At 36.2% G+C, this 25,806-nt stretch overlaps 1 protein-coding gene across 1 annotated transcript in view; it reads left to right on the top strand.

The window, feature by feature from the left end:
* TENM3 (teneurin transmembrane protein 3) overlaps window positions 1-25,806 on the top strand; it is a 216,801-nt gene that overhangs the window by 118,739 nt on the left and 72,256 nt on the right. Inside the window, exons 9-10 of the mRNA XM_012657467.1 lie at window positions 567-752; window positions 24,733-24,879. Coding sequence (XP_012512921.1) covers window positions 567-752; window positions 24,733-24,879 — 333 coding nt within the window. The remainder of the gene's footprint in view (window positions 1-566; window positions 753-24,732; window positions 24,880-25,806) is intronic.

The following is a 25,806-nucleotide window of genomic DNA, read 5'->3' on the forward strand; positions in this document are numbered from 1 at the left end:
GGGAGAAAGGTTCTATATCTGACAGTGTAGACCCATAGATTCTTCTTAATGAAAGTCTCCAGATATTTGAAAAATGTTAATGTAGCATTAGAAATAACTTCTTTTCAATTCTTGCTGTATGTATGAGAACCTAGTCCTGTTAGATAACCTGAGATACTTATTGAAATATTTCATTAATTTGAGGGGTGTGTGTGTGTGTGTGCGTGTGTGTGTATTTTCTTGGCTACCAGCAGATACTCTCGGATAAGTATATACAAATATGACTATTCTCTCTATATAATATTTTCTATATAAGGTAAGAAATTATGCATAACCTTTGTATGCATATTTTATGCATGATTATAGCACCATATAAAATTAAATGATAGAATGAAGATGTGAAATTCTATTGTTGGTAGTCCCTAGCAGTCAATGCCGAAATTAGTATGCAAATACTTTAGACTTATTTTCAGTGATTTTGTTTTTCACTTTAACGAATTTGAGTTTAAGATTCAGCACTGCTTATTCATTCCCCTTCTCACCCCTCTACTCTTCTCTCCTGCCCTGCTTCCTCTTTTTCAACATAGAAATCTGTTCCGTGGACTGCGGCTCACATGGCGTTTGCATGGGGGGCACTTGCCGCTGTGAAGAAGGCTGGACGGGCCCCGCGTGTAACCAGAGAGCTTGCCACCCGCGCTGCGCCGAGCACGGGACCTGCAAGGACGGCAAGTGCGAATGCAGCCAGGGCTGGAACGGAGAGCACTGCACTATCGGTAGGCTCCCTGCGCTTCTGTTTCTGCCCTCCGCGTGCAACAAGCAGCCCACCTTGTCGGCTGCTTTCGACTTATTTTTTTACATTTTTTTTATTCCATTCTCTTAAAAAGGAATTATTTTTAAAACACAGTTGTCATTTTACAATGGCAATTCAGTTCTTTTTAGAATTGTGACAAGTACGAGGTATAAATTTTTTTATTCATTGTTTTTTGTGATGGTCACAAAACTTGACTCACATAAAGCAGATTTAATTATTTACTTATAAATGAACTTTCATTGAATGTTACTTCTTAATGGTTCATATTGCCATTGCATCTCTTAATAGCAATCATATTTTTGCTATAAAAGTTCTTTTCAAATATAGATTCCAGACTCATTCATCTTAGGCTTGTGCATATATTGAGTCTCTGCAAAAGGGGTTTGACTTTTTATGACTTCTTTTTGTAGTACCATGAGAAATAAGGTAGAATAACATGCACAAGTCTAGCAGTTCTTAAATCTATATGCTTTACACTTTTTCAAAAACGATGACATTCATGAACATCTGTATGACTGAACATAAAACAGATAGGTGTTTAAGATCAAAATGTTAGTACATAAATGGTATTTAGCATGGATACGAAAGTATCCAGAACACATATAATACCGTATTTTTAAGATAGCATCTTTGCTTTTACCATTTGAGTCACTGAAATTAAAATGTTCAATTAGAAAAAATACAATAAAAGGAAGTAATAAATTTCTTCCTCACTTCAGTGAAAGTGTACAGCATTAATTATAAATGGCATAGTTCTACAGAAATTTCAGAATTTGAGGTACACTGTTTCTCCACGTTGTTTTATGCACTTAGGGTAAAAGTGAACAAAGCCATTGGGGGGAGTGTCAGCGTCTTTAAAGATTTCTTCCTCCGTTGTATCTGTAAGTATCATGTACTTCACTTTTTTGCTTACAGGAATTAGTCAGCCAGGAATTTTGTTGTGGGAAAACTGAAATCACATACATCTTATAAATTGTCACAATTATATCTTTACAAACTTCATGTAAGATTTTTTTCTAATCTTACTGACCTCCCTAGACATCTGTTTCAAGGGTCTCACTACCACCCCGCACTGGTGATCTGCTAGAAGGACTAACAGGACTCAGGTAGTTGCACTCGCTGTAGTTTATTACAATGATCAGAAAAGAAAAAAGACACATAAGACGAGAGTACGAAGAAATCCATGCATAGGCTTCCTGTAATATATTCTTTCTCTCCCAGTGGGAGAGGTCACATGGAGCTCCTTTGCCAGCAGTGAAATGCATCAACATATGTGCACTATTTCTGCCCAGAGAAGCCCATATTTAAGACTCAGAGTGTAGGTTTTTATTGGGGCTGCTCAAAGAGGTATCCTCTGTTCACCACAACCACCACAATTCCAGACAAGCATTCCAGAAAATCTGGTGTGGGCAACAACTGTAACAATTCCAGAAAAGCAAGTGTGGGCAAAATAACCTTATCAAAGTGTAGGGAACAGCCAGTATCCTGATGCAAGCCAGGGGCCAGCCCTCCAAGATCCTGAAGATCAGCCCTGCTATGTTAACTCTTCCCTGCACAGCATTCTCAGTGAACTTACCGCCTACAACAGGGCAAACCAGTAAAGTTTCTACTGAAGTCAACAGCAAATGCACATATTCATAGCTCATCTGCACTGATACAGCTTTCCCCTCCTCTACTCTTTCAGAGACACTTCATAAGGCACTGGTAGCATGTTGTTCACGTGAACTACACTAAGACAGAAACAAATTGACAGGCAGGATTCGTGTATCTTTTTGTGGCCATACAAGGGACAATGCAATACACCTATGATGGAGCAGCGCCATGTCCCAAATGCCATATACTAGAGACAGGGCAGAAAAAATACTCCTCTGCTCATATTCCTTCATACTTTGTGACCTCACCACCACCATACCCAGTCAGAAGAAGTGAATTGATTCTATCTGAGGGAGAAAAGGTTCTATATCTGACAGTGTAGACCCTAGGAAGTACAACATTTGTATATAGCTTTGAAAACCAGGAAGTGTACCAAAAAATTATCTATAGGCAGATTTAACTTGCCAACCGACAGCTACTCGACATATCATTTCATTGTTTTCCTCACTGACCTTGGCAGTATTACATGGATAATAGTGTCCCATAGATAAACTGTTCTTAACAACTTTCTCGTTGTTTAGGAACAAACACGATTTTTGTTAGAAGCAGGTCTTTTTGTTGCAATTTACTATATCTTGCTATAATTAACAGTTCCATTTAATACTGCTTTTATTTATTTTGCTACTTTTATACTCCATATGAATAACAATGGGGGAACTAAAGGACTTGCTTGGTTTAAAAATAAATTTTGATGTGAACCTTTTAAAAGCTGTACAGAAACTATATTCACTGTTTTGCTCTTTTATACTGTTAGAACTAGTTATTCCAAATTTTGGCATAGAAAGGTCCAATTGCTTTTCCCTTGTCTACTTACTACCTGTCTAAATGTCCCCAGCAAATCCTAAGGGGACATTTGTGAACCACTAATGAAACAACCCAGGAAACACGGTGTGTTTTCACATTTGGGATAGTTACTGTTCTGTGCATTTCCTCTCAGTTTCAACACTTACGCATGTGAATGAAAGAAGCTGCCACATTATGAAAGAATACTCATAAATCAGCAAGATTTTTTCTTCCTCCTTATGATGTGCCATCTCATTGAATACAAACAGGGAGGTTAATTGAAAGAGAGATGGAGGAGGAATTAAACAGTGAGAAGCGAACAAAAATTCCCAGTAGAAAGCCAGGAGTATTCTTCATTAGTCATCTTACTGTCTTCATAAACTCTGTTCATGCTTTCATAAAACCATAGGCATTTTGATAGTAAAATAGGTTATGAATTTGGAGTATTCACTGAACCACCGTATCTACCTGAAAGGACTCCATCCTGATATTTTTATTAGCATGTTCATATTTTCCTGTCACTATGAGTCGTGTGTGCAGCAAACTAGACACATTCACCTGCAGATTATCGTCCCAAGTCCTTCTCCTTTCTTGGGTTAGTCTTTGACTAGCGGCGCATGCAGATGGAAAATGAAACAAGGGGAAGTTTACTTTCAGCAGTAATGTGATTAAAATGGTATTTCTTCTTTCCTCCCCAGAAAGCATTTATGATTAGTGGGCCCTTTTATAAATAAAGACAAAGAGAAGTTACACGACTGAACCATATCCAATAAGCACCAATACTTACTACTAACATGGTTTAATAGCAGTGATAAAGATGCTCAGCTACAATGACATCTTCCTGTATGTGTGACCTTCCATACGAGGGTCAAAGGATCATCATAGTCATGTGCCTATTTGTTTTTCATGAGCTAGGAAAGATGTAAAATATTTACAGGATCCAGAGGTGAGTGAAAAATATATTGAATATAATTAAGTGTTCTATAAATAATAGTTGGCATAGTTAGAATATGATATGACTACCTCTACATTTAAAAAGCTTAAACAGTTCTGTATGGTGAGAATTGAGGTGGGTCAAGGTGAAATCTGTGAGCTGGGAGCACTGGTCGTTACCTAATTCAGTAAGTTCATTCTTAACGTATTCAGCTGGAATCAGACTCTGTAACCATGGAAAGGCAGCTCAGTTGGTTTGGCTTTCTCTTCTCTCTATGGCACTGGCCTGAGGCTGAAGTTAAATGGTCATAGAAGCAATGCAAATACCACGCCAGCCTCTGCTGAACAGATGTTTGTAAGCAGAATCGATAACTTTTAAGTGTAATACTAATGAATCTTAAATACCAAATTTTGAGTATTACAACCTACAACTTACACAAGAACCATTCTTTTTAGCATTTGTCAAAGAGATTTATCCCTAAAGTCATCCATTTGTGTCTGAGAGCTTTCGAGGCTATTGGTTGAGATTGAGACCGGAAGGGGGAATGGGCGGGGATTGAATAATGCATCTGATCGTGACCTACCATGGAGGTTGTTATAAAGGAAAAGAAGGCTCAGCGATCTCTGGTTGGGTAAATTGTCTTCTAGAAACTGGCATTTTTCCAATTCTCCAGGAGACAGAAATGGAGAAAATGGGTTTGTGTTGCATAAACGTTGATTAGATACAATGATGAACCTTGGGCTGGAAAAACTATTTAAATGCTGGGACAAGCTCCGGAAGAAATTTTTGAATCTCTCTTCCAGTAAGTTTTAATGATACTACTGTTACTTAGGTGTGAAACATTAGAGGGTTTTTTTGTTCTTTTTGTTAGCTCAAGGAGTGTTTTTAGAAGGGGAGTATTTTTTAACTTCTTTCCATCCATTATCCCAAAAGATCAAGTCTCTTGGGCAGTGGCCCTATTTGAAGTACCCCTCGAGGTCTTGCAATTCTAGAATTTTGTCACTGTTGATAATTTCTGCTTTATTTGGGAAATTGCTAGATTTAAACATGGAGTTCCCTTTATATCCTCCATTTCATTTAACTTTTATTTTTATTTTCCTATAGCATTGAAACACAGGTCCGTTTTGTAGGATTCCGTACCTTGCATGCCTCAGTTACCTTTCATTTGTTAATTAATTCATTTCTTTCTCCATACAGCAATTATTGAACATCTCTTCTGTGATACCTATTTCTTATAAAAGTCAGTGTAACATAATGAAAAAGGCATGGACTTTGAAATTTTTAAAAAGAGATGTTTTTAAGTAAGTTCTGCAATTTATTGACTATAACTTATATCACAACTGTTCTTAGCCTCAGCGGGCTTTTTTTCAAATGCAAAATGGCTATAATAAGACACAAACATGAGATTTTGAAGCAGAATATTCTAAGGTTTAACAAATTTTGGAATTTAATCCTTGCTGCACCATCGAGTGACCTTCGGCAAGTCATTTAACTTTTCTGAGTATGTTTTCTCTTACATGAGATGTGAATATTATGGACTCCATAGGATTGTAATAATTGAATGAAATACTAAAATATAGAGCATTTAATAAAGCACCTAGCAATGAGTGTTCAATAAATCAGAGTTTTTATTTTGTTATTAAGTATAAATGAGACAAACAGTAGTTCAGACAATGTTTTGGGTGCTGGTGTTCTTTTTTTTAAAAAGTGAAACAAAATTTCTGTCCAAGAAATTTACTTTAAAGAGTTTATGAAATTTCTATTTCATTGTTATATAATATCATCTCAGAATGGATATTGTTTACCAAGTTTGAGGGGGGCGTTAGAGAGCTGTTTTTTCGAAATCATGGTGATGAAAGAAAGGTGGAGAATACTGTGGTATTTTTCTTCTAGTAACGTCTCAAACACAAAGTTGTTTATTGAGCTACATTGATTTTCATGTACTTTCAGGCAATTCAAATGGAAATTTGGCCTAGGGGAAATCTTAATTCCTTTAAGCTCCAAAAGACCAGCTATTTGTTTTTATTCTAATTCTTTAGTACAGTGGGAAACTAGATCTTTAATGATCACAAAGACACGCTTTGTTTGCTCAGACAAAACGTAGACATACAGTACTCAGCATACCTCTGTTATACACCATGGTTCTTGGGATTTGGAATGCTGTAGATTAGAAATTGAAAATGAAATTCACACAGCTGGGGAGTTACCTACTACACTGGGGGTGAGAGAGAGAGAAAGAGCAAAACTTTTCCCAGTGTGGACAAGCCTAGGCTTAGTGTTCTAATTCTTATCTCAGATAATGGTGAGGGAACAGTATTTTAATTATTAAATTAATGGGTGACAATTTTGAAGGAAAAAAATGACCAGTCTGATAAATGCTTCACTTAGGTTACAAAAATCAGTATTCTTTGTAACTTCTGTAATGTTTCCCAAATTGAGAATCATATTCATAATAAAACAATATATAATTTTAGAAATATCTTTTTACATTCTTATTCAAATTTTATTGATAATTCCCCCATAACATGTGGCTATAGGGAAAGACATCATACCCACGAATGACTGTTCTGGGAGGTGTTTGGCTTCACATCAGGCAGTGAGGAGGAAAAGGGTCTGCGCCGCACCGACTCGGTCCCTGACCAGGACAGAGGGGTGTTCATTTACTGGTGAAGCTCAAGTGTCGGGTCCCTCACTTGCTCTTGCTCGTGGCCCCTTCTAAGCGCTCACAGGGGGTTGCCCATGGGTTCTCACGGTCATATGTTAATATAAAATTTGCAAATCACTTAAGATTTGTCTTCTGCCTCTTTCCACCTTTCCACTACACTTTTCCTCCTGCAGTGCGGCATTGGGGTGGCTGTGGGCATTTTGAGAATTCTGCTCAGGAGAACTTGACTGGGATACATTTAGTTTAGATTAAATGGGATATATTAATGAGGTATGAAATCATTTCTGTCTGTGGTTGTCATTGCTGCCACCCAAGAATTTTCTTACCACCCAGTGATCACCTACTGACATGGAAGTGCGGGGTCAGAGGTTATATGAAGATATGACTTTGTCCTACAGAGCTCTGCACCAAAGGAGGAGTCAGAGCAGAAATAGGGTTTGAGATGTGTGGAAACAGAAGCTAGGCTGTGGAAACTTCTTCTAGTTATCAAATAGGTAAAATGCCTAATCAAAATGGAAGTTTTCTACTATCAAGAATATACTCGATAATGGAACTTATCCAATTATAAACATGACATAATTTTTTGGTGAATATTTCTCCTTCGAGGAATGTATCAGAATTCCTGTGTTTGTAGGGCACAGATCCGTAGCAATACTGCAAATACTGCAATACTGCACATACTCATTCATGAGTGTGTGAAGTTGCATGTGTTATGCATGTCAGTGCATCACTGAAACATAGGAACCCACCAGAGAAAGATTTCTTGTTGATATGATATGAAATACTAATATCCACAGAGGTAACATCAAACTCAAAATACTCTACTATGAGGATATCACAACAAAGTAGTTAATCAGTGTCATCAATTTTAAGAGTATGTAAGATCAGTTTATTACACAATAAAAAATTCTTCCCAAATTTGACAATAATAGCAAAAATCAACGTGTCATTGCTGATAACAAATTTTGAAGCCAAATTAAACTTTTCTAAACTACCAAGTAATGAAAACCATATTAAACTATCACACTGAATAAAGACTGAATTATCTTTCTATACTCTCTTTAGAATATATTACAAAAATCATTGTCAAAGAGGCAAAGAATAAATATACCCAAAAAAAATAGGAAAAAATGTTCATTGGAGACATGTCAGGCACTTAACTGATAAAAAATTCTATGTGACTTTTCTGATATTTGTGGTATTTATCAGAGTAAAAATTACACTTTGTTGTGATTTTTCTCATTCTGAATAATTACTCACTTTTGTACCTAATTTCATGTTCATATTTTGGTATTCATTTTCTTAAAGAGGACCCGCCCCCCCCAGAGTATAAGAATGTCAAACCCCACAAACCCTGGATCGCCCCTGGTCCCGGGTCTGTCACTTCATATCTGGGTGATATGGGAAATCACTTAAGCCCTCTGTGCCTCAGTTTCCTCATCCATAAAGTGGGAATAAAAGTAATAACTACCTCATAGAGTGCCGGGAGTATTCAATAGGTTAAAACATGTAGAAGAGCACTTAGCACAGTACCTGACACAAAATAAACACCCTGTGGATGTTACTTATTATTGTTTGTAGAGTGGACTGAAATTAACAAAAAACTGTGACTCATTCTTCCAAGCTGAATCTTGTCTTTAAGCAAATCAAGAGTGCATGCTGGATGCAAGGAGGACCAATCCCCTCCACTTCCCGACACACTAATATATACGGACATGGGCATTTCATAATCTGTCACCCACAGTGGAGCACGGGTCCCCGAGGAGTCAGGCATGGAGCTGTGGGAAGGAACTTCTCCTGAGTTGACGTGACTGGCAGTGAAAGCCAGACAGGCTAAAAAAACCTTCCACTAAGTGTGCAGAACGTCAACTTCTTGAGGTCCTTTCTGCTCCACGAGTCCCAGTGATTGTAGGTCATAAGAATTTGAGGACACAGAAGGGACAGTGATTCCTGAGAGAGTCCTTGAAAGCCCCCTGCAGAGCTCGCTGAGTATCGTTAACATTCTGAAAACCAGGCTGATGTGGAGAAGTGTTTCTTCCATTGAGATAACATTAGTGTCCATTTGGGGTCTCCCGATACTATTTTTTTCAATTTTAGTCTAATTTATTCAGTTAACAGTTTTATAAACAGTACTTTATCACCTGTAATCCCCTCAGAATTGGTAATTTTTAAATGAGGTCACTTAATCTCTTTTCTACAAATGCAAACCTAGTTTCTCTGACCTTTCTGAAAGATGGAGGCCTTGTTTTATTAGGTTGTTAGTGTTCTTTCTACTCTGTTTCAATATTCCGAAAACTACTATAAGGATAATGTTTATTTCAATGTTATAGTCTATTTTGATATTATAATTCATCTATCCTTCAAATGGTTTTTCTCTTCATTGGCGTGGATCGTTCTTTTGTAGTTGTTTGCTTTTCTTTAAATATACCAATTTCATCATAAAAGGACGTGAAGTCCTGGGTTCCCCTCACTTGCAGCCAGTGTCAGATCTGCACTCGAAGCCAAATTAGTCTTTCACTCAGCGTTCCATGACCGGTTGATTGAGAGAGTAATCAACCAACAAAAACTAATTTCGTGGTCTAAATTGGAAACTTTAGTAAGTTTGAGTCTGTGTTTCTATCATATCTTAGTCTTAAATACTACAGGCCAAAGTGTTAAAATCCCTCGATTTCTACTAATTTTTACCATCCATATCATGTAAAGCTTCAAAGTTGTTATTAATTTGGACTCTTCTAACTTTTGGTGAAGTGTGTCGCAACTTTAACATTGCAGTGTCCCCTCCTTCCTTATCTTCTGAACCTTCTTGCACAAGTCATTTAATGTCTCCAAAAACCCTATGAGAATTATATCCTCAAACCAGATCACAGATTACATCCTCAAGAAAACGTAGATTGAAATCTTCCGTTCCTTTTGCACTGGACTTGCTGTGTGGAAAAATCATAGTCCCAGGGGTCATCTTGATTAATGTTCTCTAACCACGTTGATGATTTATTTCCCAACAAATAATTTCCCAAGGCATCGGTTTCTTTATCCCTAAGAATGGGAGGAAATTGGGCATAAACAGCTTTCACTGTTGATATCAGGCCTGGCGCCCCCTTTTTCTCTGCCCTATCCTTCATGCTGCGATTTACCCTCACTAAAAAGAGAGGCGGCAGCATAGTCATCAGCTAAAGCCGCGTGAGTTTCGAATCAGATGGCAACAGTGCTACTGGGAGCTAAATTTCTGTGACAGGTGTATTGTTTTGGGAAATATTAAATGCGTTCTTCTATGTTTTAGAAAAGGAGCATTTTTTAGGACTTCTAAAACTCGATTCTGAATGTAGGTAATTGTTTTGTGAATGAATATAATCTGGATTTAACGTATATTTTTCTACTTTGGTGATTTATACAGAGCCTATGAGGATGAGAATTTTGAGTTCTTTAGAAGAAATGCGCTTCACATACTTAGGCAGAGTCATATGATAAATGAATTCTATACTGTGGTGTTTATTTGTGTACAAATTTCTCTCCAATCTACCTCCTGGGGTATAACTTGGGTCCCAATAGCTACTGTTAAGCTTTTTTCTACCTAACCTACTATGAGACCCACTGGCTTTAGAAGCAGCTGTGTTGTTCAGAAAAAAATGTGGATTAAATCCACTGTGATTTTTCTCACCTGGGAGCAGTATATAAGAAAATGCTGATGATTATTGTTTTATGATCACTTAGGTGTCATTGAAATATGTCTGATTCCTTTAGGCCGGATACACCTGATTCCTTCCTTTCTTACTGTCTTGTATTTATTTCCCACCATGAACTTAATGGTTTGCTACGTAGTTTTTTTAAGTCTCAAAATAGTTAACTGAGTAGGTGCTCTCTGAATAAGGAAATAAACTTAGAAATTGTAATCATTATCTCAAGGAAATTTTCGAATCCATTAATTTGAATTAAAGTTATATTCAAGGACAGAATTTTAAAATACTAATATATCTATGCCTATGATTTCCATTTTTCTTCCTGAAACCACATTACACATCTTAAGCCAATTTAAATTGTTTTTTAAAAGTTTATTGAGAGACATGTTATCTGAGTAAAAGCCAAGTAATTTATATGTCAAATTTGTATTATATTGCTTTATTAAAAGCTTGCCATTTTGTTCCCTTACTAATGTACTAGAGTATCTTTTTCCATTTGGAACACCTCATTGATTTGCATCTTTTTAAAAATGATCTAAGATCTTAATTACCACCAAAACCTAGTATATAGGAGGTTTTAAAGCTCAATTGTCTGGATATAGAATTTAACCAGAAATAAAGATGAAAAATGCTTTTTTCAATTCTTGCCAAGTTCATCAGAAGACTTTTATTGAAAAGTTTAGATCCAAGGCATTTGGGGGTGAAACCAGGTGCAAAATAATATGTCTTCAGCTATTTTACAATATTAGCAAGGAAGAGAAAGATTATAACTAATGCCAGATTATAAAATGCCACATTCTTTCTAAAACTTAACCCAGGTAACTATAGAGTGCCAGGCAGCTAGTGAAATGTTAATGTGGTATTTAAAAAATTGTTCTTATATGCCGAGATCCTTATTACTCTAATGGAGTAAATAAAAAATCAGAACTCTGCTTTCAGTTTAATGTAAGGGTAGAAGAATTACATCCCCAATTTTGAGAAATAATATTACTCCTTCCCACACGGTTCATTAATATCCTTTCAATGGCAGAATATATCTTTGCATTTCTTGAATATGACAAGTTGCAAATAGCCTCTTTTCATCTTAAAACAGTTCCTTTTCCACCTACTTATTTTTAAAATACAAGTTCGTTTATGAATGTGTTTGTCCGCACAAAAGCCACGACACCCCACTCATTCATAGTTAACATATTCACAGATTATGGTGGGACTCAAGCCGGTTTTTTTTCTATTGCTCTTTTTCATGATAAGTTCAATGACCCTCTCCTTTTCGAGTGCCTCTTTAATGAAGCTGGAAACCAGCTGTCTGAAATATGACTATCATTTCTGGAATTTAACAGGCATGTGCCTTGGATAAATTAAGGAGCAGTCAAAGGAGGTCCATAAATATGAATACTTTGCCAGCTGCTTTTCCATTAAACTCTGTTGGCTGAATAGAATTAGTAAATAATTATGTTGTTGGGGAACTACTATATCCAAATGTGATATAATGTCTTCCTTTAACGACAGAGCTTAATTTTTCCTATATACCAAATTAGGTTTTAGGGTAATCTACATTGCAAATTGGTCAATTTGCATCAAAACTATGCCTACTTGTTCTGATTTGTCAACACCTCTTTTTTGAAAAAGTCTTTAACATTAAGCATGGGTGGGTAGGACCATCTGCTTATGGAGCTCGCCCGCAGCTCCGTCACTTAACACAGAAGACAGGTTACAGCTGTTTAATTGTTATAGTGCTGAATGATTATCATTCTATCCAAAATTAATATTTATATATGTATGCATGGAAAGCATGTGGTTAAACATAAGTGATCTAATTGTGAATTGATGACATTAGGTATTCATTAATTAGTCCCCACATGAACAATGAGGTGTAAAACAATGCTTTTCACATACAATCCAACTCTTGGCTTTTAAGATGAGACCCCGGCAGTGATTATTATGTATGTGAGTAATCCACTCCAAATACATTGGTGTAGGCAAAGAAAAAATCTCCATATAGCTGCCATAAAAAGCAAAGAACAAACTATCCATACGGTTATTTCACATACCCTTTCTGGCCCCCAAAAGGGTTATCCTCTAAACTGTGGCCAGTGTAAAAACAAACCGCATAGCAAAAGTCTAGGTAAACAGTTACAACTGCATGTACATACGCCCGCCACCCACTGCGACTGGAAAGGATCGTCTCAGCGAAGGGCGTGCTTTCTCTTGTACTTCGGAATGGTGCCACATACACTGACACCATTCTGCTATAAACGTTAGCAATATATAGTCCATCTGCTCAGTAGACTTCAGAATGAAAACAGGATTGAAAACTTTTCAGCAAAATCACAATATGAAGATATGCATGTAAAACATGATATTTAAATGTCTTAGTTTCCAAATAGTTACTGTAAAAGTGACTTGTATTTCTGAATTTGTGAGCAGATTATATAGATATTTATGTGGCTGTTTACACTCCTTTAGAAAATATTGATTTACCTTGCTCCAATGAAATTACTAAAGAGGGAACACAAACTGTAGAAGGGCAAATTGTGATGTGTTCCTTATTCCAAAAAACTGAATCACATGTTGATTGGGAATTGCGCATCTAACCAGCAGAGGGTTTATGAGAGACAAATACGAAGAAAACTCCTAACACAAAAATGGAGTTTTCCTCACTCTGGGAATGAGTCAGTTCATACGAAGAATATTCCCATCAAAAGAAGTATATCTTAGCGAGGTGGAGAATGAGGAGGCTTATCCTAGCATGACTGGAGCAGGATGGACCTCGTGGCTTATGTAAACAAATCATTGTGAATCCCACGTTTCTTTGCTCAAAGTCAGGCTTCCTCCTTGCTTCATAGTCTCTTAAAAGATACCACATACCTCGTGAACCTGTTCTTTTTAAACTATACACTATTTTTATTAATAAGATGAATTAACAATACATAATATTTATTGAATGTTTGCACTAAGGCATGACGCAAAGTTTTCAACATACATTATCTTATTTAATGCTCACATCAACTTTGGCAGGTGAAAGCTATTGAAATCTCCATTGGGGAAACTGAGGCTCAGAGAGGTTACTTTTCTATGGATGTACAGCTAGTAAGCAACAGAACCAAACTCCAAACGCACAGGAGCAATTTCCAAGCCCAAGTTCTTAAGTACTAGATAGATAATGCTGCCTTTCGAATTATTTTTTAATTGTTTCTGTGTGTATGTGTGTAGTGAAATAGAGGAAAATTGTTTCTGTGATAAAGATAAATTAATACCTCTGTCCCCGTCATGAAAGACTGAGTTGTCATAGAAACAAATGCAATAGCAATAATGCCAGAGATGTCTCAATAATAAGGTGCCCCTTTTGGTTTTCAGGAAAACTTGAATTTGAGCTAAAAATAGGACTCATAGTTTACCAAAGTAAAAAGTAACAATTACAACAACAAAAAGCAGTTTGAGGACAATCAGTTTATGCTGTGAAGGATTTAAGAATGTGGTAAACTATTTATTGAAAACTCTACATAACGTCCTTCCAAAATTTAAATTTATGTCTGGTTTTTCTGTTCATTGAAATCAGTAGGCCGAATACCGTGCATATGCATTGGCCACTGAAAAACACTCATAGAAAGTGGGTAGTTACCTGTGTCACCAGTATCAGCTCATGAAAAAAGGCTGAGAAAAGTGTGGTACCCAGAATACAAGTAGTCACACCCACAAATACAGAAAAATTACTTTCACTGTAAATCACCTTTGAAAACAACCGTTTGTCTACTAATTTCAGAAAATAAATCATAGTTAATTCTAAGTGAGTTGAAAGGAATGCTCATTATTTTTCCAGATATCTTCAGGAAAACTGACATGAGAAAGACCCATTATGTTTTACATACTTATTTACAAGTTTTATTCTGTGAATTTTTCTTAAATATTAAATTTCCTGAATAAAAAAAAGTAATGATTGTAGACAAGAAATGATACCCATTGGTATTGACCAAGTCAGTAGATCATTGTTAAGGCTTCCTGTGGTTAGATGTGTTAGCTATACAGAGACCACTCTAATAATTGAAATAACCAAATTCATGTTTTCAGATTCTCAAATAGCCAGATATGCACTTAGTATTATAATTGTATTATATGTGTATGTATATTATAATTTTTATTTATTAATGTTAAGAGCTGTGTCTGGCTAGTTTCTTTCCCAAGTCAGCGTAGTAAAATATACCTGATTTTTTTTTTTAGTCTGGGAAATCCTAAGATGTGTTTTTTGCTTATGTCATGCAATAAACTCACACTGGGAGTAAAAACTAAAGGGGACGTGTCACTAACATGTTTATGTATGTGGTTCAGTGGGTGAAAGCATGCCATGTGCAAAGACTACCACAAAACTCATACATCACACACTAGACAATAGGCATCTCTTTTCACAGGCCGCGTACATGCCAACAGCAGTGAGCCTGCTGTCTGCATTTTGAGTGCTCCACATTATGCATACGTAGTCCACAGTGAGGCATGACATTCTAAACCAAAGAAAAATACCTGATACTGTTCCTCCAGTTGTCTGTACAACTGCAGCTTACAATGGCATTTTTTCAGCAGTGCTGACTTTATAAAACATGGTTTATCTCAAAGCACTTTTTTCATAGAATCTGGATTTTTCTGGGCCAACTTAAATCAGGAAAAATATTATTTCACTCTTTTGGAATGTCTTGGTATATATAATACGCCAAAATAAAGCGTGGTATTTTGCTTGGGTAGGTGTGTGTAAGAAGCAATGTATTTATTTATAGAGATAATGTTATTGCACCAAATTTCCAAACTATGAAATGAATAAAACATGCAAACTTTCAAAAACAGTTTATGTGAAGCAAGTTTTCAAAAAAAATAGTGCCAATTTTAGGGGAGCAAATGCTCTTTAAAACACACGTGTGCACACACACAATTTTTTTTTTTTTTTACTGACACTACCTCACTAGTTGTTAAAACTCAAATTCATTGACTTTTCTAACTAGGATAGAATATTTTTTTATGTTCTACACTAATCTTAGAATGAGAATTCTGTGGTGAGGGAGAACATATTTTAAGAGGCCTGGGTAAATTGTTAAGAACATAAAATTGTTTTATGGTGTTTAAAATGATGTCACTGTCATAATCCTTTATGATATGGTAATCAGTAATAAAACAGTGCAGTGAGTACCAATTAAGAAGCATCAAATCAATGGGTATGCAGCTCGCACGCCGATTTAAACAGCTGCTGATTGGAATAAATGGATTTAATATGTACTTATTTGCAGGCTGTAGCTTTTCTGTCATCCTACAGGAACTGGTACATGAATAATCTAAGAATGATACCTACTTACAACTTTAATGAGATACTAATGTGAATCATTTTTTAAAGTCCATGTTATAAAGTAGTATGAAATGCACAATGCTAAATAAAAATCTGTCCTCTACTCCAAGGACGTTGCAGTAATCGCCATAGTGAAGAACATGTCTATATTTTTTTATGTACTCATCTGATTGAATTATTCTTTTCTGAAGACGAGCCTCTAAGATTTTAATGTTGTGATTAAACTGAGAAATATTTCGAGCATTCTGGATTCTGTGTTATTTGCCTATGTCTACGCTACACCCAGGAGTCAATTCAGTAGCCCAGTGAAAATACTTTACTATTTAATATGCTCCAGCCAAGCACACTGTGGATACCAGAAACAATGTGAATAGCTCATAACCATACACTTAAACAGCTGTGCATACACGGTCAAACCAATTTTATTTTCCCTTGTGAGCTGCCTAATGTATGTAACCACTTGGTTTGCTTTTGTTTCTTCTCTGTGTTTATGAGGATCAGTTTGATGATGAAAAGAAAGCAGATTTGGAATTAATCTTATTCCATGTGGACCTCCAAATATCCCCGTTCCTCCACAAAATGGGCACATATATTCCTTTGACCTCATTTTTAAATAAGCAGCCTTCTTTGGAACCACTACTCAGCAAATATTTCTTGTACAACATTTATACATCAACTAAACTGCTTCTGTTCCATTTGTGGAAGGAGTTGTTTTTTTAAAACTCACTTGTTTTTATTTTTCCTAGTTTTTATCCCTAGTTTTACTATCTTGCCCACTGGTTTTCCAAACTTTGGATTTTTAGAACAGGTTACGGCTTAGTTTATATAAGGTACTTTCCTTTATGAGGCTGTGTCAACAGATTAATATTTTAAATTAGTTTGGATTTTAATCTTACTTTCTGGTTTCTTCCTTTAATTGTCAATGTTGAACTAAGGTTTTCTATTTTTTTTTTTTAATGAGAAGCATGTTATTTGTGTTTTTGTTTTTGTTTTTTTATTTCAGAATATTACAGTGGTACAAATGTTTTGGTTACATGGATTGCTTTTGCACTGTTTGAGTCAAAGTTATAAATGTGCCCATCACCCAGATAGTGTGCGTTGTACCCGTTAGGTATGATTTCACCTTTTCCCTCCTGCCCTTCCCACCTATATGATTTCTGTTGAATTTTACTTCCATCTGTGCACATGGGTGCTGATAGGTTAGTTACAATTTAATACTGAGTACATGTGGTGTTTGTTTTTCCATTCTTGTGATACTTCACTTAGAAGGATGGTCTCCAATTCCATGCAGGTTGTTTGAAAGGTATTGATTGATTTGTTATGGCTGAGTAGTACTCCATGGTGTATATATACCACATTTTATTAATCCATTCATGAATCGATGGACACTTGGGTTGATTCACATCTTTACAATTGTGAATTGTGCTGTGATCTTTCCAGCGCAAGTGTCTTTTTGATGAAATGCCTTTTTTTCTGTTGGGTAAATACCCAGTAGTGGAATTGCTGGATCAAATGGTAGGTCTACTTTTATTTCTTTGAAGAATCGCCATACTATTTTTCATAGTAGTTGCACTAGTTTTCAGTCTCACCGCCAGTGTATAAGCTTTCCTTTCTCTCTGCATCCACGCCAGTATCTATTGTTTTGGGACTGTTTGATAAAAGCCATTCTCACTAAGGTTAGGTGATATCTCATTGTGGTTTTGATTTGCATTTCTCTGATGATTAGAGATGTTGAACATTTTTTTCAAAAGGAGATAGACTAATGGCCAATAAACATATCGATTTCTACATTTTTTGTCTAATTTTTTCATTGAAATAAATTCATTGACCAATCCAAAAACAGACGATGCTTCTAGTCTCGTTTACATAGATACACAGTGCTAGTTCTTCTGAGCTGTAGACATAGCTTATTTATTAAGAATATGGACTTTGGCATCAGACTACCTGATTGGAATTTTGGCTTTGCCACTTGCTAGCATTTTGATTTTAGGAAAGTTATTAATTTCCTGTGCCTCAATTTCCTCATTTATAAAATAGGGAATATAATGTTATAATAGTATCTATTACCCCATAGGGTGATGAAAATTAAATCGGCTAATTCATGTTAAATGCTTAGCAGTTTTCAGCCCATAGTAACAGTCAGTAAATAGTAGTTATTGTTAATATTAGTGTATATAGTTAGAACAGAGGGACTGGAGTGAGGAAAGAGGAACAGATGGATGAAGGAGAGGGGAAGGATGTTGTAATTAGGCATTGCCCACTTTTGCTTCTTTCTCAAAAGGTAGCCTGTATATTATTCATTACATTTCTTCAAAAGCTACAAATACATGTAGGACATACTAAGGCTACCATAAGTACGTTTAATCGTTTTATGTAGTAGACATTAAGACTCCGCTATGAGTCAGGCAATGGGAATGCAGTGATTAGCATGGCCAGGAGCTTGCATTCTGATGGGGAAGGTTTACACATTCAGTCACTATGTCTTTCAAGTTCGTAAAGCTTGAGTTTTTACGGCATTCCTTAGTGGAAATGTGTTCATCACAGCTAGTTCTTGATTCTTCTCCTTTCCTGTTGCATGTACTCTGATGTACATACTCCGAGAATCCAACTATGAGAAGTATTTGGCAGGGGAAGGAAGAATAAGATCACAGAGGACATGGAGAGAGAAGGGCTTCCCATAATTCTAATAAATAAGCAGATAAGGCAACAGCATGCAGATAGAATTTCCAAAAACACGCTATTCCTCCCTACTCTGTGTGTTAGGAATTAAACGTGGCACAACGATACTACATATGGGCAAGGTCTGTCCCGAGGGGCCTTTGAGCCCAGGTCCATTACTAAGGGGTGGGCTTAGACAGACAAAAGCAAATCATTCCTTGTGTCCACCTCCAGCCATCTTCCCCAAAATATAAAGGGGGAAATATGGTAAATAGAAGCCTTAAAAAGAGCATGAGTTCTTCTTAAAAAGAAGCACCTACAGGGGAAGTGTGCACACAGGATGTGAGAGCAGTCATGTGCTTTGCTGATAGTGAAAGTTAATGGACTGATGATAAAAATATTTTTGATGAGCCAGATTTTTCCTCCACATCCAAAATGTCCATGAATCTCTGCCCACCTCTACCAGCAAGCAGACCAAGGATCTCCAGGGCACAGGCTTGAAACCCGAGCAGTTGTTTCATTTGCAGTGTTCTAGAGGTAGCCATGTGTCTGAATATGTTTTGGAAGAGAGACAGTTAAGGCCAAGAACTAGCCCTGACATTTAAAGTAGATCTACCGTGCACTTTCCCAAGGAAGCCATGTAAACATCTAAAAGAAGGTGGGACTACCCTATGGCTTTGGGAAAAGACGTGTCCGGTTAAATTCATGTTAGATCAGCAAGGATGCATAGCACTTCTGAGCTCCTTTCATCAGGTTGTTTTTTCAAGTGGAAAACAAAAAAAAGTTTCTAAATCTCCAGGAGAAGTCATCATGACAGAGTAGTTAGGAGCAAGCTCTGAAGCCAGACAGCTAGACACTCGCTTGTGACCTTGAGCAAATTCATCTCTCCTCTCCTCCGTGTCCTCAACTGTGTTTACTGTCCCAACTCTCTATTTACTGTCTCAACTTTACATCACAGGGTTGTGGCGAAGGTTAAATGAGATAATACTGTAAAGCACTGGGAGCAGTATGTGGCACGACGTAAGCCTATGTTAGTATCTTCACGGTGCAAGGCTGAGGGCAGAGTCGCTTCCTGTGTGTCCCTGGATCACTCTGAACTTACTCTGAACTAGGAGCAAGATGCCTGGGCTGGAGCTAGAAATTTGGGAATCATTAATACATCAGCCAGCTGTTCATAATCTGTAAGTTCTAGAACCAGGGCTCATGGAAGAATGGAAATCACAGGCAGCATTTTGTGTTTGTGAGCATATGTACATTTTCTGGGGAGAGGATCCATACCTTTCACCAGTCTACTCAGAGATCTGAGACTCACAAAAGATTAACAATTACCGTCTTATAAGAAAATAGTAATACCCCATGTGTGCCACATGGGTCTTCTTACAAGATAAATAACTGAAACTCCAGGGAAAGTTATTTTATGAATATAATATTTTACTGGAGAAAAGTGTTTAAAAGGGCTCCATTTTATATGTCTAACGCCCATTTTTATCAGAGTTTTATTCTGTAAAACAAATTTAAAATTTCTTAGTAGATGAAATAGGAAGGACTTTAGTGTCAGAACACACTCGTTAGTTTTCAAAATGATTTTTCTGCAACTTAATGTGCATTTCAGCAATTGCTAAGTGTATTAATTTTTAAATATACTGTATTGTTTTTACGATTATTGTTCCTAATGGCTTCTTACAACATGCTTGCGTTTTTCTGATTATTTCCTGTAGTGATTTATATTATAGTGATGTTTTTATTGTTGCAATTCTAACTTTTAATAATTATTTGAACCTCATGAGTTGACATCACCTTTCAACTTCTTCATTATTTAGAACCAGCCTTTTGCGACTATTGTCAGAAATTTTACTCTTCAAGGCCAATATATAGTTGTTGTTTCTTTCCCTTTTCTCTCCTAGTTTTAAGTTATCAGCCTCACAATTATTCTCTATTATATAAAATGCAAATGACAAATCTTGGTATCTTTTTCTCAGTGCAGATACTTTTATTATGGTTGGGTTTTAGCCTTTTGCAAAACTTGTGTTAAATATTTCTAATATTTAAAGTGCTATGTTAATTTTGACCTGTTATATATTTTAAATGTATTTTCTACTTTCAGCTCCACTTTTGACATTCTTGTGACCCAATGACAAACCTACCTTTTCCTTAATCAATCCACTGTTTTCCATAATTGATTGTTTCTTAAAATAATGGGATTGACTGATTAGAAATAATTTAGTCCTCCCTTAAAACTACTAATTCAGATCAGAATTAAGTTGTGTTCTTTCTTTGGCTGTGTTAACTGAAGTGGACCTGATATAGATGCAAATAGGTTTGCTCTCCATCTATGGTCAGTGTTACTAATTAATTTATGTAAACCAAGAATTCCCTCAGAAATGCTACCTTAACCGATTCAAAAATCCCAGAATTTTTAATGGTACTTGTTTATGTTCAAATCATCAATTGAGCTATTATGGGGCTCTACTAGATTATATAACACTTAGAAGAAATTATATCAATGATGTTATGCAATAATACATTTTTATTTTAATGTTTAAGAGGTGAATTATTTTATTGTTATAATTTTAGAGTAGTGCCTAACACTATTTCTTCTTCCCCTTAATTTTCCCTGCAATATATTGTCAATTAGCTATAAACATGTTTATTTTTCAATGCAATTGAGAAGCCTTTAATGGAATCCTGTGGCAAAGTGAAGAATCCTTTTATATACACAGTACGGTATATGTCAAAACCTTTTACAGTTTTGTTTACGCACATGGCAGAACCACCAGACCTGAGTGGCTCAGCTGAAAGTTACAGTTTAAATCATTCTGTTAAGAGTTCTGCTACCACTTGCGTATGTCAGTAATGAAAAATAATCAACATAAGCATCTTTGAAAAGCAATTTTAGATCATTAAAGATGTATGAATTTTGACAAAGCAAGAAGATTTGAGGCTTATTAAGAATATATTAGGTCTGTACATGGAGAAAAGCATTTATGTCTCTGTACAAGAGGAAAGGTGTAGCCTAATTATAACCTCATGAAAGATACATGGACAGGGGCAGGGGCAGGTACAGCAAAAGATTCAGGCTTAATCCCGACTGTTCCTACAAACCTTTTGTGAGAAACAGAGCCTATTCCAGTCGACTCCTGAAAGTGAACCAGATCTTAGAACGCTCCCGTGTCCTAATGGGCTACATCTGTGATACATCATTGTCTGTCTGGCGTGCAGTCAAGGGCTACTGAATAATCATTTTCTGCAGAACTTATACGTGCCTTTTTCAAATATAATGTAAACATGTTACATTTGCTCAAGGAGTCTCAATTTCTATCTTCTTTTTTTGCTTGTTTACTATTAAAGTTTTTGATTATTTGTAGATCTCATAGTTGTAAATTTCCAAAATTCTTTAGTAATAAAGAATTGATTCCATTTCTACTTAGCTGTTATAAATTATAATCTTAAAAAGATGAGGGTGGAGTGCATTCCAAATAATCTGTGAAAAGTAGTGTTAGTTTACCTGCATACTTTTCTTGAAAATGCTGAGTATTTCCTGGAATCGTGACTACATTTGCTAAAACGTGAATACGGTGCATTTTTAGAAGATATGAAGTGCATCTCTGTCGTGTGATGTGAGTCTTATGTCAGCTGCAGCTACTCGATTTGCATGTAAATTCTGAAAGTTTTCTTGTCCCATGTGACACTTCTGAAATGTCTGTCTGTTCTTTTCTCCTTTTTAATTTCCCAAGCTCACTATTTGGATAAGATAGTTAAAGGTACTGTATACTTGCTCTTTGTTGACATATCTACATATATATCTATATATAACCGTGTATCAGATTGCACTAGGTATGACAATAGACTGTTTTTCATGCATAGTTTGTAAATTATCAGTCAGGCTTACATTATGTGAAATGCCTTGGATTTCAAGTATTGAGACTTAAATGTCTGTGTCTCATTTTTATAATTTTGGGTTATCACAGATTTCATTGCTGTGTAAAAGCATTAGTTTTCTTTGGAACCAAAAACTGAAGATAACAGTATATGTGCTGTTTTTTGTTTTTTAGGGTTTTTTTTTTTCTGCTTTAAGATCTTCATTTTTGGCAATTCAGCTAATGAGCTGGAAATTCTAAATTAAAGAATGACAAATACTCTTTTATCACAGAGTAAGAACTTGTCAATCTAAAGAAGATTCTGGTTAACATATGTTGAGAGAAATCTCATTTATCTCACATGGAAACTTCTTTGGCTTTTTGTAAATGCTTCAAAATAGATCATAATTTATGTTCTTTTATTTTTTAAAAAAACTTCAAAATATTGTGCATTCTATAAAAACAGAACTGATCACCTTGTTCAGCAGAAAACAGCAGATGCTCATGTCTTCAGTTATTGTAGAAATAGGTGGAAAAAATTTTTTCAGAAGAGAAAATTCCCTTTCCCTTTCTCCTCAGATTACCTATTTTTTATTCCTTGTTTGTGCTTTTCATTAGAATATGAAAATATTCATGGCAATATCCAGGCTTTCGTATAACAACTCTTGCGTGCATGCGGTTAGCTGCTGCACCTCTTTGTCAGTGGGGCAATTAAACCTTTCTTTTTCATAAAAATAAAACAATAAAAACACATCCATAAGGAAAATTCACCTTTTATGCATTGAATCATCCATAAATACAGATGGTAATTGTCTGAAAGAAAAGCAGCAGCAAAATTAATCTCTTCCTGACCTGATGGTATCCATAAGGATAATTTCGTTATACTCTTCCACGAGAGACTGTCAAAATATTCTTCTTTCTGTTAACTCTAATCTTAAGAGACAGAATGTCTCTTTGAGATATTTTCTTTTCAAGTTCCACAGTGGAGGAGGGGAAACCAATACATGAATAATTCTTTTAATACAGACTTAAAATAAACATCTTTAAACAGATTGTTCCCTTAAATTTTGTCACCGAAACAAGAGTAGCATTCTAATTATAAGAAGCTGTCTAACAAACCCCAATTGCTAGAGCAAGTATTTCTATTAACTTATATTTTATACCGAATTATAAATAGCTCTGTCCAAAGAGATCTGATTAATAGCCAGTTATTCTCACAATTTCAGAGCATTTCTGTCCTTGCTTTCGTTGGTGTCATGTCACACTCATAAACAAGAACACCAGAACCTACCTAAGCGTCATCCTCATAAACAGATCATGTTGGCTGCATGCCGGATATCATCAGTAGGAAGTGACAAAAATTGTTTTTTTAAAATGTCATGTTAGACTGAAACAATTATAGATTTTGGGTATATTAAATTATTTTAATTGTTTCCCAAATTTTCCCTTCTTGCCCATAAAAGCAGACAAGATAGGATATAAAGGTAACAGCATAAAAGCCTTAGGGAGATTGTCACAAAATATCACTCTTCGCTATCTGTCTTGAAGCACGTCACTACCGTGTTTTTGTTCAGTCTATCAATGTTTTATTGTGGTCCTTATGGTATTTCATTTTGTCCGTCCTAAGTAATCAAATATGCACAGCTATTACATTTAGTTGAAAATCCTGTCGGTCCTGTCCCATCCGTATGCAGCCTGAATCCTAATGTTTGTTAGAATAGATGCTAAGCTGCTTCACTATTTCCTGGGCTTTGCTTATTCTGTGAAAAGGAATGTACTCTTGGCATAAAGTATAGTCATTGATACTGGCCTATACTTTGTGCAATTACTTAATGCACTGTAATTTCACATGAATATACGGCAACTCTGAGGCCAGATAAAATTAATGTTCTCTTTTTAACATCATTCATATCCTCATACCTACTTTCATGCTTTTGAATTTCGAGGGAATTTTTTAAAGCAACAAGGTGCTTTAAGAAGGTATGTCCTGATAAATGACCAGTGATTTTTACAACAGATTGAAAATCTAGACTAGGGATTCTGAAATTATTGTGTCGGGATGCGTTTTCATACCATACAGTATACCTTGTTGCTTTGCCAAAGGAAAAAAATTTAAGTTAATTTTGTCTGGCCCGCAGCTATTTAGTGGATCGTTGCATATATTTCTGTCCTGCGCAGGTAAGTGGTGTCTCAAGGGCCAGGCCAATCAAAGATGCCACTTGGATAAGAACTAGATTCCTTAGATAATGTTGCTGTTTCTATCCATGTGCAATTACAGTATTTGTGCTGTTTATAAAGGCCTGTTCCCACTAAGTGTCCCTTATCTGTTTATTCTAGGTGCAAAAACTTTCAATACTCAAATCACTGGTGTTTTCCTTCTTTGTCTTGACAGAGGGTTGTCCTGGTCTATGCAACAGCAATGGAAGATGTACGTTGGACCAAAACGGCTGGCACTGTGTTTGCCAGCCAGGGTGGAGAGGCGCAGGCTGTGATGTAGCCATGGAGACCCTCTGCACAGACAGCAAGGACAATGAAGGAGGTAAGAAATGCAGAGCGTGGAAACAAGTGTGAGCCAGAGCACAGGTTTCTAAGTTATAGGGAGTACGTAGTTATCTGTTGCCGAAAAAAGTCTGATCCCCATAGATTAGGTTGATTGAAAAATGTAGGAGTGCTGATGGAATGATTGTGCCCCTTATTTTTCCTGAAACAAATGCAACGTTGTTATCACTCGGGGAAAAGGCAAGCTACTGTATAATGTCCATTGTTTTCCATTCTTTTTCTTAATCCACGGGGGCTGGTTCTCCTCAACTACAGTATTTAGGGCGCTGTGAATTGGGAGCTCCAAAGCAGTATTTTAATAACTAACATTCCAAAAGATGCAAGGCATTTTTAAGCTCTTCTGTTGAAAGGCATGGATGGAAAAAATTAAACAGTCACAGAGAACAGTCTCCTTGAAGCTGTACTCTAGTGTCTTTTTATCCTTAACTTTACACCCTGTTAAAAGTATTGTGATATTCCACCCAAGTTAAGTGACTTTGTTAAGAATAATTATTTTCCCCATTGAGCACATCCCTCATGCTGCCGTATTTTAATTTCAGAGAATGGAGAGTTGGTGATTACTCCTCCAGTGATGGAATAGTTGGTCCTGATAGCTGTTCCGTTTTGACATACATTTAGGACTGCGTTTTTAGAAAGGCTGTAGTTCCTATCTGGGCCTCTGTGGTCACTTACTCTGTGGGTAAGGGTGTGTTTCCTACCCGCTCCCTCCTCCCGCTCTTTGGGGAATGCCCCCAGGGACGATATGGTGTTGGCTAAAGAGTGCAGGTTTGGGAGTCAGACAGATCTTTACTGTGTAGTTATTATGCGTCCTTACACAAGATTTTTTTTTATCTCTTTAAACCTCAATTGCTTCATCTAGAAAATAGGAATAAAAGATTTTTGGAAAGAATTAAGTGAAAAAATGTAT

The sequence above is a fragment of the Propithecus coquereli genome, unplaced genomic scaffold (assembly GCF_000956105.1).
Source record: "Propithecus coquereli isolate 6110/MARCELLA unplaced genomic scaffold, Pcoq_1.0 Scaffold543, whole genome shotgun sequence".
NCBI lineage: Eukaryota > Metazoa > Chordata > Mammalia > Primates > Indriidae > Propithecus > Propithecus coquereli.